This window comes from Anabrus simplex, chromosome 1 (genome assembly GCF_040414725.1).
Source record: "Anabrus simplex isolate iqAnaSimp1 chromosome 1, ASM4041472v1, whole genome shotgun sequence".
In the NCBI taxonomy this organism is placed as follows: Eukaryota; Metazoa; Arthropoda; class Insecta; order Orthoptera; family Tettigoniidae; genus Anabrus; species Anabrus simplex.
In genome coordinates, this window is record NC_090265.1 from 1,195,445,361 (window position 1) to 1,195,464,436 (window position 19,076).

Below are 19,076 nucleotides of genomic sequence, written 5' to 3' on the forward strand. Positions count from 1 at the left end.
TTCTATTTAACGACCACAAAAAAATAAAACAACTGTGAATCCAAAACTACCAACAGCAAAAGCTATGCCTAAGATCCATAAAGAGAACATCCCAATAAGACCTATCATCAATTTTAGAGGAAGCCCACATATAAAATATCCCAATACATTCAGAAATTTCTAAAAGCACATTATAAATTACAAGTGAACACCTCAGTTAACCCTCAGATACTCGCGCGGGCTACAGGTGTAGCCCAATTATTTATTTCGTTGTAGTATACAGAGTATATTCGTTGCTAGGAAAGATGATACTCTCTATAGAGATCAGGCCAGCTAGGAAGACAGAGGGTGAGAGGAAGTGTGCGAGTGAGAAAGCAGAGCCATGGGAGCGAGAACGCTGACTTCCCCTTCTCGCTCGGTGTTGTGGCGGCGTACAGTTGACCCAAAATGTTTGTTATAACTGACATGTAACACTGCGCATATTTTCAGTTAGTGGAATTCCCTTCCAGCTGTAAATTACAGACATACCTATCTGAAATGAATGTATTTAGAAGTGTTACAGATGATATGTAGATTTAAGGAGTTAGAACATAATTTAACCTCTTATGATAGTAGCTGCAAAATCTTTTTCGTGTATCATTTTGTGTAGCCATCATTTTAAATTTTAATTAGACGTAAAATTAACTTCACGACACTTTAGATAAACAGTGTAGAAAATGGTTTAGTATAACAGCAGGCTTCATAACCTGAGCCACATCATGTAAAATAAGTCAATAATAATAATAATAATAATAATAATAATAATATAATACATACAAGAAGAAACACACTATGAGAAAATTGAAAAGCTCTCATACTATGTAAAAAAGGAGGATGTACAAGTTTTTTTTTTTTCCTTTTGACATGGGCATTGAGATATTGAATTTTCAGACCAGCCTTTGCTGGATACATGGGACATATGTATATAGGTTTTATCCATGTAAACTATAGGCCTATCCTCTGCCCGATGCTGGGCAATTTTTTGCAAATATATAAACCTTTTTGTATTTTATCTCATGTTTTTCCATTAGGATGCTCTTGTTAGTGTTAGTTTTTCTCCAACGATATCCTGATCATCGAAGCATTTGCGTGACACTAGTATTGGATCCTTGAACTTTAAGTCTTTCTCTAACTTTGCACGAATTTTTAAAACTGTAGGTAAACATTTTTCAACATTCTTTTTTGTTTGGTGTTTCAACATACTATCCATAAGTTTCTTTCTTTTTTCGCTCTTAATCCATGCCACAGAACTTCCTGACACTCCAACAGCTGCTGCTACTCCCTCCTGCACTTTCGTACTATCTATCACAAACTTTTCTTCCATTGCCTCCTTTTCCATAAGGTCAATAACGTTAGAGATTGCTGCACAAGTCTGACTCTTTAGCACCTTACGACGCAGGCTACTTTTAACGCCTTCCATACTGTCACAGATAGGCCTAACGAACACCACCACTAACCACAGTTACTACATAACGAGAACTTAGAAAGCAGCACGCGACAGCTGAGTGTAAACTTGGCACTGACTGTCCTTGTAGCAGGAGCTCTGTTAGGAGGGGATGCGTTATGCTGGTTCGTCCAAAGTGCGCATGCGCGACTAGACGTCTTCCAAGCTGGCCCGATCTCTAGCTGCCTGTCAATGTTGCAATTAACTGGCAAGTGTGTTTCCGGCTTGACTAGGCACGCCATTTAGGCGCTAGATGGATTAGAAGTGGTCTGGACTACAACAGTAGCCCGCGCGAGCATTGCTGTTTCAGTGCTGACAACGACCGAGCAAAGGAAACATCAGTGTGCAGGCGGCCAAGTACATGACTTTCAAATCAGTCAGTGGTTAGATGAAAGTAGGGATAGTATTGTTAGCAGTGATAGTGACAATAGTGAACAGGATATACTTACACATGAAATACACCAAACTGAATCTGAAGAAGGTACAAGCAGTGAGGAAGATACCCCGCTCGAGTTTCCAGCGACAAATGACGATGCAGGTACCGGCAGCAATAATTCCAGATGATTCACTGCCAAGGACAATTTAAAGTGGCTAAGTGATCATCCACGTACCAATGTGCGTACAAGAGCCCATAATACTATCGTGCACTTTTCAAAATCAAATCAAAATCTCTTTATTTGCAAATGAGGTGTCTACCTCGGTGGCAAATGGTACACTAAAATACATTATTGTCAAGCACTAAATTTTAAATTAACAAGAGACGAAAATTTTCCTAGAATACAATATTATACAATTTACGCTAATAATTTGTTCTATTAAACACACACATCATCCTTAATAAATTTATATTGTTTACAAAATTCTACTTATAATATCTTACAAACATAGTCAACTCATATACAGTGTGTGAAATTACTTATAATAATAATATACAACTGGTATAAGATTAAAATTAACATTGGATTTATTTACATATTTATATTTTACCCATTTTGGAACGTAAGTAGCATAATGACCTGCTGCGTCTTAACCAGAGCCCCTTTTGCCACCACTTTTCAGAGTTCCTGAAGGGCCTTCACAGCTACCGTAGCGGTCCCAGGGCCCTCGAAGTCCCCACTGTACTTCACCCCTACAGGCAGTCCCCTACTTGGGCTGTCCAAACTCCATAGACCAGGGGATGGAATTAATTTAATAACACACACATTTTTTATTTACAATATCCTGCACTGGTCGAATGCCCTCTAACATTTCATTTATTTTCTCTGTTGTTGTTTATTCTCTTCTTGAATATCTGTACAGATTTTGGAAAAGGATCAAACACTACCCCTTGTAAACTGTTCCACTCCTTCACGCCCTTCCCAATGAATGAAAATTTACCCCAATCGCTTCTGTTAAAATTCCTTTTAATTTTGTACTTGTGGTCAGTTCTACCAATATAATTATTTTCCAACTGAAGCCTCTCACGGATATCTCTCCATGCTGCTTCTCCTGTATAGGCTCTATATAATCCTATAAGTCTAGTTTTCTCCCTTCTCTTACTTAAAGTTTCCAACCAAGTTCCTTTAACATTTCTGATACACTACTCTTTCTCCTGAAATCCCCTGTTACAAACCTTGCTGCTTTCCTCTGCACACCATCTAGTTCTTTTATTAGGTAATTCTTGGTGAGGATCCCAAACACTGTTTGCATATTCCAATAATGGACGAACCATACTTAAGTAACTTTTTTCTTTTAATTCTTTGTTGCATCCTTTAAGTAGCCTCATTATGACATGTAACGATCTGTATGCTTTCCCAACAATGTCATCAACATGACCCTTCCAGTGCAAATTACTTTTTAATCTCACACCTAAGTATTTGCATTTGCCATCTTTTGGGATAACTACCTCATCCAAAGTATATTCAAATTCAGTTTTAAAGCTCCTGTTTGTAAATGTTGTAACAGTTGATTTGCCTCCATTAATCTTCATATTATTTTCTTCAACCCATTCTTGGATACTCTCAAGGTCCCTTTGTAATTCTGAACAATCCTCAATGTTATTTATTTCCCTATAAACAATTATATCATCTGCGTACAATCTTATTTTCGATGTTATATTGTTCCCTAAATCATTTGCGTATATTAAGAAAAGTAACGGACCGATTATACTACCCTGTGCAATTCCCTTCCAAACTTTCTCTTCCTGTGATATATTATTTCCTACTTTGACTTTCTGAACCCTTGAATTTAGAAATGTTCTTATCCAACGTATAACCCTTACGTCCAATCCTATTTCCTCCAATTTCTTTAATAATATTCCATGTTCCACTCTATCAAAGGCTTTGGAAAGATCTATGGCTATGCAATCTAACTGGCCTCCTGAATCCAACTGATCTGATATGTCCTGCTGAAATCCCACCAGCTGTGCCTCGCAAGAAAATTTCTTTCTAAATCCATACTGGCTCCTCATGAACCAATTTTTATCATCACATATCCCTCTGATGTACTTTGCTATTAAACTCGCCAGTATTTTACAAACTATACTGGTCAGGCTTATTGGTCTGTAGTTCTGTGGTTTCCTTTTATAACCCTTTCCTTTATAAATTGGTATTATTATAGATTCCTTCCATTCCTTTGGTATTACACTATTATTTATGACATAGTCAAAGAGAAATTTTAAATGAGGCACTATATACCACCCCATTGTCTTTAATACCTCCCCAGTAATTTGATCACTTCCTGCTGCTTTTCCTTGCTGAAGCAGTTGGAATTCTCTGAAAATATCTTCATTTGTGAATGAGAAGCTTCTTGTTTCCCTCTGTGTCCCTCCTTCTGTATCTTCTGTTTCGGTTTCCAACTCCTGACAATCATCTACTGAATATCTGAATTCCTTACTAAAGAGGTTTGCTTTCTCAGTATCTGTTAAATAGTGTTCACCCCCTTCTCCCACCATTGTAGGAATTTGGATTCCTTTTCCTTTTTGATACCTAATATATGAATACAGCTTTTTCCATTTCCCTTTGTGGCCATTACCCTCTTGAAGTATGCCATTCATATAATTCTCTTTTGCTTCCTTTTTCACTCTATTCAGTTCCCTCATTAGCTGTTTTCTAGTTTCTCTATTCTCCCTACCCTCTTTGATTTTCCTGTTTACTATTCTACATTTTCTTTTTAATTTTCTTATGTCCCTTGTATAATAAACAGGGTCTGAGGTCATTTTACCCTTCTTAACAGGTACAAATCTCTTCTCTCCTTCCCAAATGATTCCTTTAAATTTATCCCAAAGTGTATCCACATTACTCCCTTCACTTATCCAACAACTGAATTGTGATTTAAGGTAAGTCCCAAATTCATCAACTTTAGTTTTTCTGTACAATTTCTTGTCTTGTGTAAGCCTCTTATTAAGCCTTTTTGGTACCAGTCCTACATCCATTATTACAGCCTTATGGTCACCTATTCTTTCAATTACCTCAGTTTTATCAACAATTTCCCATGGTTTAACCAAGAATACATCTGGTAAGTTATTGAGACGAGTCGGTTCTTGTACTACTTGTGTAAATCCTCCCTCCCAAATTAACTTATTTGCCAGCTTCTGTTCATGGGCTTCACTTGCAGCCCCATTCCATTCAACTTCAGGCAAGTTTAGATCTCCCCCAATTATTACCATATCATTATTATTGTTTTTATGAGTATAATCTATTATTTTCTCAAATATTTCCATGTCTCTTTCCTCTCTTCCAGGCCTGTATGTTCCTATAATTCCCACCTCCTTCATATTATGACAAACTAATTTTATCCCTAATATTTCATCCCTTTCATCGGTAAACCATTCATGTGAACAATAAGTTTCCTTCACCAGAATAAACACCCCCCCCCCCTCCCTTTTTATCTCCTCGGTCTCTACGATAGACTGTGTACCCTTCTGGAAATACTTCTCTATTACCCACCCCTTCTCTCAACCACGATTCCACTCCTAACACCACATAAGATTCCATCAATGTACCGAATTTTAATTGTTTATTTACTACACTCTGACAGTTTACCAAGAGCAATCTCGGACCTCCTTCCTCCCTAAAACTTGACTGTTGCAATTGGGTAACGTTTGACTCATGAGTTGAGAACGTCCCTGGAACCCAGATCCTTGTACATAGATCTTGATTTAAGGGTCTGAGTTTTCTGGCAAGTTTCCCTGTATGTGCCAGTTTAGTGGTATGGGTTTTCTTAAGTACAGATTAGTTTGCAAATCTCTGTTGATAATTGTAGCAATTTGTCTACAGAGATTTGCTTTTTCATTACCATTCAGATGTAACCCATGCCTAGTGAACATTTGCCTGCCAAGACCTAAAGTATCTACTACATAGACATTTCTAAAACTCTTACATAATCTCTTGATTTTTATATTTACATCATGTACAGCTTTGTTCACACATGAGTCCTCTAAAAGGTCATACCTAGGTGGCACATTAACTACAATTACTTTTGAGTCGGGTAGTTTGGAAATCTTACCTCTGAGAGTCGTAATTAGTTCCTCACCTTCATTTGCAGCAATGTCATTTGTACCACTCACAATCACCACATAATTGTCCTTCTCTAACACAGGATCACAACTTGAAAGGACGTCTTCAGTTTTGGCACATGGTTTTATTATTCCTAAAACCTCAGTTTCTGGATTCTGCAGCTCATCCTTGATGCCTTCTGCCATACCCTGCCCTTGACTGTCTGCGTAGAGATGAATCTTTGGCGATCTTGACTTTCGGTTGGTTTTCTTCTTCTGTAGGTTACCTCCACTGGATTTAAAATTATTTGGAAAACTTGGTGTGTCTTCTTCTGGAACTTGCTGCAATAACTGAAATCTATTTTGGCACTGCAAAGAGTTTTTTCCCGGTTTTAAGTTGTACGTAGTTTCTCCCATATGTTTAACATTAGGCCTAAAATGGCTACGCGTCACTTCCGTCCACGGCGATCTTTCTTCTCCAACGTCTTCTTTATCTTCCAGTTTCTTTATTCTGTCCTTTAAGCTTTCATTTTCATGTTTCAGAGTCTTCTTGTAGCACTCCTAAAATCTTAATTATAGTTTCATATGTCTCTCTTTCTTGTTGTTCTGCCTCACTATCAGTTTGTTTACACTCGGGACACAGCTACTCACTTTCTTCAATATCAGTCCTATTTACAATATTTGCACAACGAAAATGGTACCATTCATCACACTTACGACAGAGAATCCCATTTTTAACTACTCTTCTGCATTTGCAACATTTTTCACTGCATCTTACACCATTATCTACTACGGATATCACAGACTCACACACAGTAGTCGCCATCTTACTTCACCTTACTTTTCCTGGCCCTAAGGGAATTGCTCGTACTGTGAAAACTGAAATTGAATGTTTAAAACGTTGTATAGATAGCAATATAGTACAGATGATAACTACAGCAACAAATAATTTTATACATGAATTAGAGACAGGTTTAAATGTGATTTACCGATACTGCAGAAATACATGCTTTGCTAGAGTGCTAAAATTCCCTAAAATGCTCACAGAAACTCTAAGACAATTTTTAACGTGATATTGTTTTTGTTTATTTACCATGCAAATATGTTCTAATGTAGGTATTTGGGTATATAGATAAATAAATTTAAAAGTTGTAATTGTTTTATTTCTGTTTCCATGGTAGATTTCCCTTAGTGTGAGATGCAGTCAAATTTTTCTTCAAGAGTTTTTATCTCCTCTTGTCAACAAAAGAAAAACCTACATATTGTCTTCAAATTTGGCTTAAAATATTTATATATACACTACTATTTAACATATTATTACCAAATAAGCCGAAAAATAGTGCACACGAGTCATTCAGATTGAATTTTAGTTTGGGCTATGTATGTAGCCCACGCTAGTAACACTGCGTCTATTCCTAGCGCGAGTGTCCAAGAGTTAAGAATTCCATTGAATTGTGCAATGAGATAAAAGATATGAATATGCCTAAACACCACGCATTCCACTATAAATATACCTAGACACTACACACTCCACTCATTTGACATAGTTAACATGTAGCTAATATCCCCCATCAATGAAACCATCAAATTAATAAAAGACAATTTAATGCATTTCAGCAAGCTAAGTAGAGGAGAAATATATGAGTTTACTCAAATCCTAAAATTTACACCAAACAGTAACTATTTTATTTTCAATGGAACACTATACCAATAGATAGGTCAGCCAATGGGATCCCCTGTATCAGGAATCTTAACCAATATTTACTTGGATTACTTAGAGCACACACACATCATAGACAAAATTAGCACAATAAAACATTGGACGTGCTATGTGAACGACACGTTTGCTATTATAGATACACAAATTAATAATGGGGACATGATACTTGAACAACTCAATAAGATCGATCCCCACATAAAATTCACAATAGAGAACAAAAACATAAATTCCATTAACTATGGTATCTGGGTATTACAATAACATGCAGACGTGACACAAAAAATCCTATCCTGTGACATTTACAGAAAACCCACCCACATTCTCAACACTATCAGACAAACTTCCCAACACCCAGGCACACACAAGAAAGTGGCATTCAACAGTATGATAGATAGAGCTATGAAACTACCATTATTTAAAAAAAAAAAGTTAATAAAGAAATAAGAACTATCCATACCATAACAAATAAGAATGGATTCAATAAGACATTATCAATATCATTAATAAGCTCAGAAATAAACCTAAGACGACACTTATACCTGAATCAATTCCAAAAGAGAATTATTCCACCTTCACATTTAACAATAGTAATATATAGCAGATAACTAATGTTTTTACAAAACATAATATGAAAATAGCATTCAGAACTAACAGCACCAATGCTTTGTTAATTTTCAACATGCACACTGTTAATAATAATGATAAAAACACATTAATGCCAGTGTATATAAACTAAAGTGCCAAATATTTAATTCCTCCTACATTGAACAAACGGGACAAACTATATTACAAGATATACAAAACACTAATGCTAAAAATCACAATCATTTTTCAGCTATGAGTAAGCACCATGAAATTACTAATCACAAATACACTACAATAGAACGAGATCTATCAATTTTATAACTTGAACAAAAGGACCCACTGCTGAATATTCTAGAGAACATGTACATCAACATCGACCATTCAAGAATTGTAATTGAAATGAAATTAATGAAAAAAGAAACATACTATTCGAAATCTTCACCCCGATTATTTGTAAACAATACCAAAATAAACTCCACCCAGAACATGCAAGGCTAACACCACCTTCTGCACACAATTCCCCTCCCACCTCTACTCCCCACCAACTTCCCCAACATACCATCTTATACGGCCATCAGTAACATCATCTCACCCGTCTGAACAATTTCAATGACGGAAAGACTTCTTAACAGGCAGGTTTTGGACAGATAAGTGGGACATGTAAGTTTTGTTATTCATTCCAATTGCGCATAGATAACATATCTCTTTTTCTGTCATAATATTTCCATTACAGATTCCACTGATAAACTTTAATGGACGGAACTCAACCAACATCAGTAACATATAACATGAATGCAATATATTACTTGCCTCCTAAACATTATTATACAACCAGCTGCCAGAAGTTAAAATGGATTCAACTCACTATTGAGGAATTTTAGAGATTTTAACCGTGCAGCAAGATTTTTAAATTAAGACAAGACATACTTGAATTAAGTTTTATTTATACCTATATATAATTAGAACTCACTATAAGACCTATTGTACCAAATGTCAAATATTTTAACTACTAAATCATGAATGTAATGCATGTATTTTAAGACTGAAATCCACTGAAGATGAATCCAAAAATGAGTCGAAACATGTTTGATTAATGTAAAAAACGACAACTTCATAGATAAAGTTATACTATAATGTATTGAATAGGATGATTGATTAAACATTTTCAGTGTATAATCATAGTCGACAGCGAGTACCAGTACGACCATGCAGTACATACCAATGTGCTATAATAACATATTATAGCCATCACATGTCTGTAAAGACGTTTGGTATACAATCACAGTATCTTAATTCTGATACGAAAATGTTTTTTCACCTACTCTTTCATATTTTTTGTGGTTTTTTGGGGGGTTGGGGAATATTATTATTATTTATTATTTATTTTGAGTTTGATGTCCGCATTGGATTGCTTTAGTCAGTCCATTATCCAGGTCTCGTGCTAGGAACTATTCAGGCCTTGCGATCCTCTCGGTACCTCTTCCTGTATTCCAATCCTCCTGCCCTTTCTGGTGTTGAGAATATTCATGTTGTTTCTTTCTTTTGAGTGTGAAGTGGATGTTTGTGTCCTGGATATTTTTATTTAATTTTCTTATCATATTATTATTATTGTTGTTATAGATTTTTCAGAACATCTTAATTTCATATTAATAACAGGCAAATTATAAAACATATATACTGGAAACACACTTTAGTGTACACTAATCTTGAAATCTCGAATAAATACTGCAATTAATAATAATACATTTTGTGCAGGGTTTGCAGTCTCGGCAATAATTTTAGCATGATTATTTACAATTGCAGGCTGGTTCTAGTTGTCTTCTCGTGATAATCACTTCTTTTTGACAAGAAACTTACACATGAGAACTGATTTCATTAATGATATTACAGTATTTACAGTATTTACTTAGTTTGCACTTCACATACTTTTTTTTTTCTTTTACACTTGTTACGTGGGTAAGCACAGAAACACAGCTGCACAGAGTGTGACATCGCCATCGCTGCTCCTTTACATTGTTTTACATCTCTCCTTTTTCACCAGACACACCATACACTTTTTCACACTATGCTGCCTTTTCCCCGATGAATCTTTCTGTAGATGAAGGAGTGCTCTAACTTAAAGGATAGCTAAAACTTCAGAGGGAGTTGATCCTCTGTACTTCTTGAGAATTTTATTAGTGATGTGAATTCTGAACTGCAGGTGATTGAATTTGCCTCTGTTGTTGGAAAATTATGCTTGTATTTAATACAAGAATGTCTAGAAGATGCCAGAAAGTATTTCATCATCAGTTTTGTTGCAGTGGAATACATAATGACATACTGATCATAACGATAAACTCTCTCCCTCCCTCATGGAATCATTGTAGTCGGTGTGAACTGCATGTTTGACTTTAGTTTTGTCTTTTTCTCTGATAGGGAAGTTTGCATTCCTACACCATAGATACTTCTGAGCATGCAAAATGTCTTCTAGAACCATGACTTTCTTTTGATAAACAGTTGATACCTCTTCTTTTTCTTCACCTTTCTGCTCATAAGTTCCTTACGGAGATTTTTTCGTTTGCTTCTTATTGTCCGTACTGCATCAGTATGTGAGGTTGCATTTGGAAGATAGTAGGTTAAAATCCCACCGTCAGCATCCCTGAAGATGATTTTGTTTTTTTTCCTATTTTCACACTGTGCATGTTATTGTAGTGGATGATAGTATTGTGTGTGGTGTGTGAGTTGTAGGGATGTTGGGGACAGTACAAACACCCAGTCCCTGCACCAATGGAATAAACCATTTAAAGTTAAAATCTCCGACCTGGCCAGAAATTGAACCTGGGGCCCTCTGAACTGTAGAGTGCTTTGCTGACCATTCAGCCAAGCCATGGACTTCATTGTCATACTCTGTTGATTTTCCAGTCCACTGCAGTATATTCCACACGTAGCTTGTTTTTTATTGGTAAAATTTGTAGGTTTCCACTCCGAACCAGGACCTTTTCATTGGAATGTAGACCTTCTGGGATATAAACTTCCTGAAACATTTTCACAAAGTAATTGAATATTAGCTTTCTCTTATATAGTTTCGGAGGCACCTGTCCGTTGTATGCCTCATTGTCAGAAAAATGGAGACATTTCAAGAGAAAGGAAGTCTCTGTGGTTCAGGCGGCAGCGCGCCAGCCTCTCACCGCTGGGTTCCGTGGTTCAAATCCCGGTCACTCCATGTGAAATTTGTGCTGGACCAAGCAGAGGCGGGGCAGGTTTTTCTCTGGGTACTCTGGTTTTTTCTGTCATATTTCATTCCAGCAACACTCTCCAAAATTCATTCCATTTCATCTCTCATTCATTAATCATTGGCCAGAGGAGTGCGACAGGCTTTGGCAGCTGGCAAAATTCCTATCATCGCCACAAGGCTGTGGAATATTTTTTTTTCCACGAGAAGGAAAAGCCTCTTTTCCATTATAATCTTGTAAAATATGGGTGTGGCTAGTAAATTTTCTCAAGAAAAATAATGTCCCATCGTAGGTTTTTATTTATTATGGCTTCTTTCATGTGGCGAAGTTAGGGCACACGGCCCTCTCTACACATATACATTCGCTTGAAGAAGCAAAAGTCGGAATAAATCATAGATAATAAATTTCATATTATTCTGTATTGAAGAGCAATATAATGTAAAACAAAAGTTTTGAATAAGTGGAAATCGTTAGCTTTTGTTTTACATTATAAAAGTTTTATGACAATGGAAATTGAAAGAATTGTTCCTCCTAATCAGCACAATATTTTTAAAAGAATTATCTTCTAATCAGAACTAGTTTTGGCCTTTATCATTGAGCCATCTTCAGCTGTGTAGATAAACTTATAGGTAATCTAAAAAAATAAATTAGTACACATTTAAAAAGGTTGTTTACCAAACATATAAAAAGACATCACAAATGATAAAAAATATTTAAACACAGGTTTCGACATGTTGTCCATAAGGACTTCCTAAATATTTGTAATGAGTCTAAAAATTCTCATCTTGCCATAAGACCTATCTGTGTCGGTGCAACGTAAAGCAACTATGTTACATACTATCCACTTCATGTCCGTATCGATAATATGATCTGATGATCATGATGATATGATAATATGAACTGCTCTACAGAAATACTTCATCAAAGGATCTACAAGTTTCCACAATCAATGATTTTATAGATAAACTCACTAGACTCATAGTGAAACTATAATTTTTAGCCCAATCAGTGTTTTTAATATTAAGTTTTTAATAATGAGTTATAGTCCAACTAACAATCGCCTTCAATGCAACCTCCCCTCCCAACCCCCCCCCCCCCCATCCACCCACATGCGCACGACTAACACTTGTTTTTAAGGTTTTAAAGTAAATTGTGAGATCGTTCTTAGCTATTTTTACCTATGCTTATTGTAAACAGCTGATGATGAATGCAAAGCATTCGAAACATGTTCTGAATTTAATTTTAATGTCTGTTTAAATAGCCTAAGGCTAAATAAAAGAGAAAGTATCGATTAGGTGGAATTGGGTTGTAAAGCAACTAGCAAATGACTTATTTATATACTTAGATAACAAAATAACAGTCTGTCGTTTCATCACAGTTTGTATTGAACCTTGTATAGTCACTTCGATGATTAAAACATGTCCTTGACTGCCCGAAGATTTTTAGTCCTAGTTTTGTATATGTATTTAACGGTAAAGATACTCGAAGCTATATCGATAAAGTTAAAAGTGTGAGATAGCATCCTTCCCAGTTTCAACTGCCAATGTAAGTAGTCAATGTTAATTGAATGAAAGACTCGTATGATTGGCACTATATCTTGTGTCTCGTTGAAGGCGGAGTGGAAGTTCCCTCTCCTACTGTCCCATATGGAAGCGAACAACACACAGATAGCAGCAAGCAGTATACAGTAAACATGGTAGACAAGCACTCCAAGAGAACACAAAGGCCAGTTAAAAAGTTGCATTGTCAAGAGAGAGTGATATTTTAAAGTTGCAATAGTTCCAAAAGGTAATTGTAGAAGGAATGCACCGAGCAATTGACTGTGTGGTTTGGGTCACGTAGCCATCGGCTTACGTTCGAGAGCTAGTGGGTTCAAATCCCACTGTCAGCAACCCTGAAGATGGTTTCCCATTTTCACACCAGGCAAATGCTGGGAGCTGTACCTTAATTAAGGCCATGGTCGCTTACTTTCCACTTACAGCTATTTTATATCCCATCATTGCTGTAAGACCTACCTCTGTCAGTGCGATGTAAAGAAAATTTAAAAATATAAAGTACAAGGAATGTTATATATAGAGAAATCCTTCAATAAATACTTACCCCATTGACCGTCATGTCTTGACGGGTTTCAGCTAGTTAGAAGTTAATTCAATTCCCTTGTCCTGTTCTCTGGGACCTGTTTATATACACTGTTGAGTAGTATGTATGACCACTGCAATCCCAAAGAACCAATTATATTCATCATATGTATTGCAACTTCAGCTTTTCCTACAGCTTCTTTCTCTTTTATTTTACTAACTGCTAGTTCCACCTGTGTCACACCACTCTTCTTCTGTCAGGTCTCCTTTAATTATTGTATATATATTTGACCAGTTACAGTGATATTTTTTCTGTCTTATTTTTATTTATTTTTATTGGCAATCAATACGGAACAAAAATGAGATTTATAAGCTGATTGGCAATGTTCAGATCACCTCTTCTAAATGAATTATTTTCTTCAGCAACCACTTCCATAACAATTATTTTGCCTCAGTATACCACAGCAGGGTGGCTGCTTATGTCACTGCATTACAGATATGGAGCCAAGCTCTGCATTTCCTTTATCTTTAGTATTTTCCATTCTCTCTACTATTTCCTCTTCTCTTTACTCTACCTTCCCACCATCGAGTTTCCTTCTCTCTTATCTTTCTTGATGTTTACCACATATTCCTCCTGCACTGCCAACAAGTGAGGTGCCTAATGTCAAACATGGACATGCGCCACCTATATCAAAATTGAGTTAAGGTTGATCCTTATAGCATTTTTAATGCTCTTTCTGAATTAGTGGTCCGTGTCTTTCATAAATGAATATTTGTACGTAATTTTTAACATAGAAATATGCAGTTTCTTTCATAATCGGACACCTCCAGACGTAGTTTGTATCAAAAACGGACATGAACATTTCAGCCAATCTTATTGCTACAAGTGACATCAAACTGTCGTGGCGACCAGAGAATGTTTATCGACATCTTAAGGAAAAAAGAGGAGGACTGTTTTTTAATGTCCTATGATTGCCAAAAGAACCTCGTTTTGCCAAAATTAAGTGATCAGTTGGCTTATTATTCCAGACAACTCTACTGTTACAATCTGTCTGTTGTAATAGGCACATCTCAAAGCAAACTGCGCCCTGATAATGTGTCTGTTTATACGTGGCTGGAGAATGAGGGAAAGAAATTATCAAACGAAATAGTATCAGCGGTTGTCAATGAGTACGATCTAATGATTTACAAGGCTTCACTTCAGTCAAGTTGATTGCTGATGGCTGCGCCGGCCAAGATAAAAACAGTAATATTTTGGCGATGTGTGCAAAGTGGCTTAAAACGTATGCACCATCCTCTGTTGACAAATTAAAACTGGTATTTCCAGTTACTGGACACTCATATTTGCCTCCAGGTAGGATTTTTGGACTCATTGAGAAAGACCTTAATAAGATGACGACCATAGTAAGTCCTGATGAATATCTTGAGGTATTTAAAATGTATGGCACAGTGAAAGTGATTGGACAAACCTTGGAACCACTGAATTAGAAAGAACAAGCACTGATTTATCTGAAATCTGCTAGTCAACTTCATTCCAAGATTTCACAGTTTAAAAGAATTATACTCAGGAGCACGAAAAGATGCAATGTTGTAGTTAAAGGTAAGGTAGGCTACTATTTGGAAACAGGTATTGAGCGTAAGATCACGAAAGCATGACAGGTAAGTCTAATGTTAATGAATTCTTTACATGTGATATTGGCATGAATTTAAACCCACAGAAACTTACGGAAAGCACTTGGAAAAGATAGGAAATTAATGCCTTTGTTAAGTGGTATATCGAAGTCATCAATAAGAACATTTGTAGTGAAAATGAACAAGCTGTTAATGATTATTTATGAATGTGATTGTTTTGAAGACCCTTGTGATGAACCAGAGGCTATTTGCCCAGAAATACAGTAAAGCAAGAACTGAAATGAATGTTAAAAATGTCAACAAAGTATAAGAATAGACTTATTTCTTTCATATTTTAATTATATTTCTTATGAAATGGAAGCTTACTTCCGTGACATCCTGCAACTTTTTTCCAAATATTGGGATAGTTCATTTCAAAAGTGGATAATTACATGGATGTTTCTATCAAAAATGGACAAAAGCCAATCTCGGCTTCAGAAATGGACATCGTCATATTTGAACATGTTTTACATTCTTAGACTGAAATTCCTAAGTGTCGACCATGATTTTCTTGTTCATAGGGCTGGAAATATGACACAAAAATTTTTTCACACATATAACGGGGGTTTAACATAGAGAAATGAAAATGTGGCTCTACTGAAAAATTAACAAAATGGCTTTTGTCCATGTTTGATACTAGGCACCTCATTAGTATATTCATAGAAAGAAAAAGTTAATAGAAGTAACACTTAAAACAAATTTGTTTTTGTCCCACTGATCCTTAAATGCTTTCTTGTAAACCATAATTACATAAATATGTAACTTTCTAGGTTGCAGCCACACAACTATATGCCTAGTGAATGAGCAAATGAGACAAACACAGGGTGACAGGGAACCACCAGAGCATGGACTAAAGCAATGGTGGCGACTTCATGGCAAAGAGAGAAGTCATCAGTCCAAGTCAGGTAATACTTGTCCACAAGGACTCACTGTAGTCATCAGGGATAATCCTTCAGTTATTACAAGATTTCATCACATGTATCTCTTTACATAATTAATCTTAAGAACTCTGAATTTACTCCATCATCTCTTGAACACTGGTTATTCCCGTAATACTTTGCTGTTGGTAGTGGTGAAGATTGTTCTTTTTAGGGGAAAACCAACAGCACCTCTAAATATAAATCATAAGACAGAGTTCTGACTCCAAGCAGTGACATAATTGACTAAGAATAGATCTTATAGTCATAAAAAGTATGGAAATGAAAGATTCCCTAAGCATAACAAGCCTCATATTGTTTTGATAAGATTGCACAAGAGTTGACCGAGTAAGGTTGGATGAGAAAAATGAAAGAAAGGAGCTGGAAACAAGTAAAAGCCATGTCAGAATCAGCTAGGGCCACATAGTTGCTCTTCCATGCATAACAGTCATGAGTCCCTGTGGGAAAGAGGGCCTAACATTTGGTTGTTATATATCCCAGTACAACAACCTTATCTAATCTATTATTTCCAGTCCAAGATTTATTTCCACCTTTGTCAGCCTTGTGTCGGTAGATTTACCTGCACTTAAAGGAACTCCTGTGTGACTGAAGTCTGGCACCTCAGCATCTCCAAAAATCGTAAAGTAGTTAGTGGGACATAAAATCAATAGCATTATGATTTTTTGTTATTTCTGTAATGGTGATCCAGTACAGTTAATCCAGTCATCTGTAGTAGCCATCAGAGATTATCCTAAAATACACTAGTGTCCAAAAATTAAGCATAATCATAAACGAGGCCATACCATCTGTTAGGAATGTCAGGCGGATTGCTGAACAAACGGAAGCTGACTCACACACCATGTGTCACTCAACTTGTCAAAAAAAAAAAAAAAAACAGTGTCAGAAAGGTTAGTTGACAACAACTAACAAAACTTGGCAGTGTCTTCCACAACAAAATATGCTGTTAATAGGGCATATGGTTACCCCTAATGCCCACACATGCTTCACAGCGATGTGGCATGCTCTTTGTGAGATGTTCCAAGAGCTCTTGTGGCAGTCGATCCCATTCCTCCGAAAGGGCAATGCGAAGTTCGTGGAGGGTCCTTAGTGGAGGCTGACGGGATGCAATTCACCTCCCCAATGCTTTCCAGGCATGTTCTTTAGGATTCACATACGCAGACCTCGCTGGCCAGTCCATGCGATGAATGCCTTCCCCAGCCAGAAATTCTTTCATCAGAGTGATATATAAGTTTTATTCCATTGTGAATACAGATGTGGGGATATATTTTCTACAATAAAAATAAAAATTAATGATCTTCCTGATTGAATATTATGTTTTAAACCATACATTTATACCAACATTCAGTTATAAATGGATGTAAAATCAGCCCAAAATCACAATGATATATTATATGATATTGTTTCTGATTATTTTTCTATTGTCATGAAGTACAGTATGTCTGTGAAGGAGTGTATCATCAACATCAAAGCTTACACACATGCCCACCTTCCGCATCTTTCTTGCATTTGTTGTGCATCTGCATCTCCAGGGGCTGTAACATTTACTCTCTGACCCACCTGCCCTCCTCGAACATATTGTGAATGACCTCAAATGTCTAATTGTGAAGTAAAAAGTGAATCTGTCATGACTTTTGGTATAAATATGTACACATTGTGCATACCAATGAAGAAACTATAAAACATTGTTACCTCTGCTTTTGTTTTCAAGTTTTCCAACGGTAGTTATTTGTAGCGAGTCAGCTGGATTACTTTCAATCTCTTCAAGCTCCGATTCAGACGAAGAACTTGAACGAGAGGCTTGTGGGGAATCATCGTCATCTGATGAACTGATTCTTCCTCTCTCGTCTCCAGAGTCATCTTCACTTATTTCCTAGAGAGAAACTATTACATTTCCAGTTTCAAATACCTTGTGTGCTCCATATATGAGGAATCATTTGTAAAATAAACACAACAAACTGTTTATAATGCACACCTCACAAGCTCCTTACTACGAATGGCAGGATGGCGGGTTTGTTCTAACCTTGACTCATGTTGTGAAGTGGGCAGGAGGCAAATAGGTGAAGATAAGCGGATGGTGTGGAGTGGGGGAAGAAGCAAACAGTCTACATCATGCACAGGAAACAAAATAGAAGTAAAGTTATGGAAATACGATGAGAGTTCGTGTACTATCTAATAGGGGTCAAAAATGACCCTTCCGTCCTTCTAGGTTAATTGAATTATGGGGCCAAGCTGTTAGGGCTGGGGCATCTGAATTTCAGTGATGAGAAGTCATACAGTCTGAACGAAATCTAAGATGAATTACGGCAACAGCAGAATGTTGAATTCATAAAAGGGTCGAAAATGACCCCTCCATCTTTCTAGTGTTAACTAAATGTTTCTCAGTCCAATGAGTATATCTTTGTACTTGTTCATTAATAAGAAAGTTGTATGTTACCTTAGCATTATTATGGTGCAGGAGGTAATGTTGGTTTTTAGTGTAGAGATCTTCTATATAACTGATTTTACTGTCATCTTACTGTCCCAGAGCACATCTGGTAAGGGTCCCTGCTCAGGGTTAAGAGTGAAGACCTTAACGGCATCTACGGCAGAGAAGGACGGAAGAGTCAGCCCTGGACTCGAGAATAAATATGAGTACAATCTAAAGACACCAATGGCGTCGGGCAGATGAGGCTCTTTAGGATAACTGGTGGTCTCTTGTTGGAGGTAATACCACAAAATTCCATCTAGCAGCATCTGCACTCCATGCTAGGGGTGGCTTGAAAGAATCCTGGCAGTAGGTATAAAATGTCATTGAGTGTGGCAAGCCCATCGTACTACAATGAAACCTCATAAGTACGTTCCTCATTAACACATTTTTCCCGCTTGGCACGTCATAAATTTGAGGTCCCAACGGACATAGTATTAAATTTGTATTAAAAATCCCTCACTTAACATGT

At 36.6% G+C, this 19,076-nt stretch overlaps 1 protein-coding gene across 7 annotated transcripts in view; it reads left to right on the forward strand.

Moving 5' to 3' along the window:
• Positions 1-19,076, forward strand: part of LOC136858186 (uncharacterized) — a 115,033-nt gene that overhangs the window by 69,808 nt on the left and 26,149 nt on the right. For all 7 annotated transcript variants that reach the window (XM_067137546.2, XM_067137549.2, XM_067137545.2 and 4 more), the window contains exon 9: positions 15,973-16,107. In XM_067137546.2, coding sequence (XP_066993647.2) covers positions 15,973-16,107 — 135 coding nt within the window. The remainder of the gene's footprint in view (positions 1-15,972; positions 16,108-19,076) is intronic.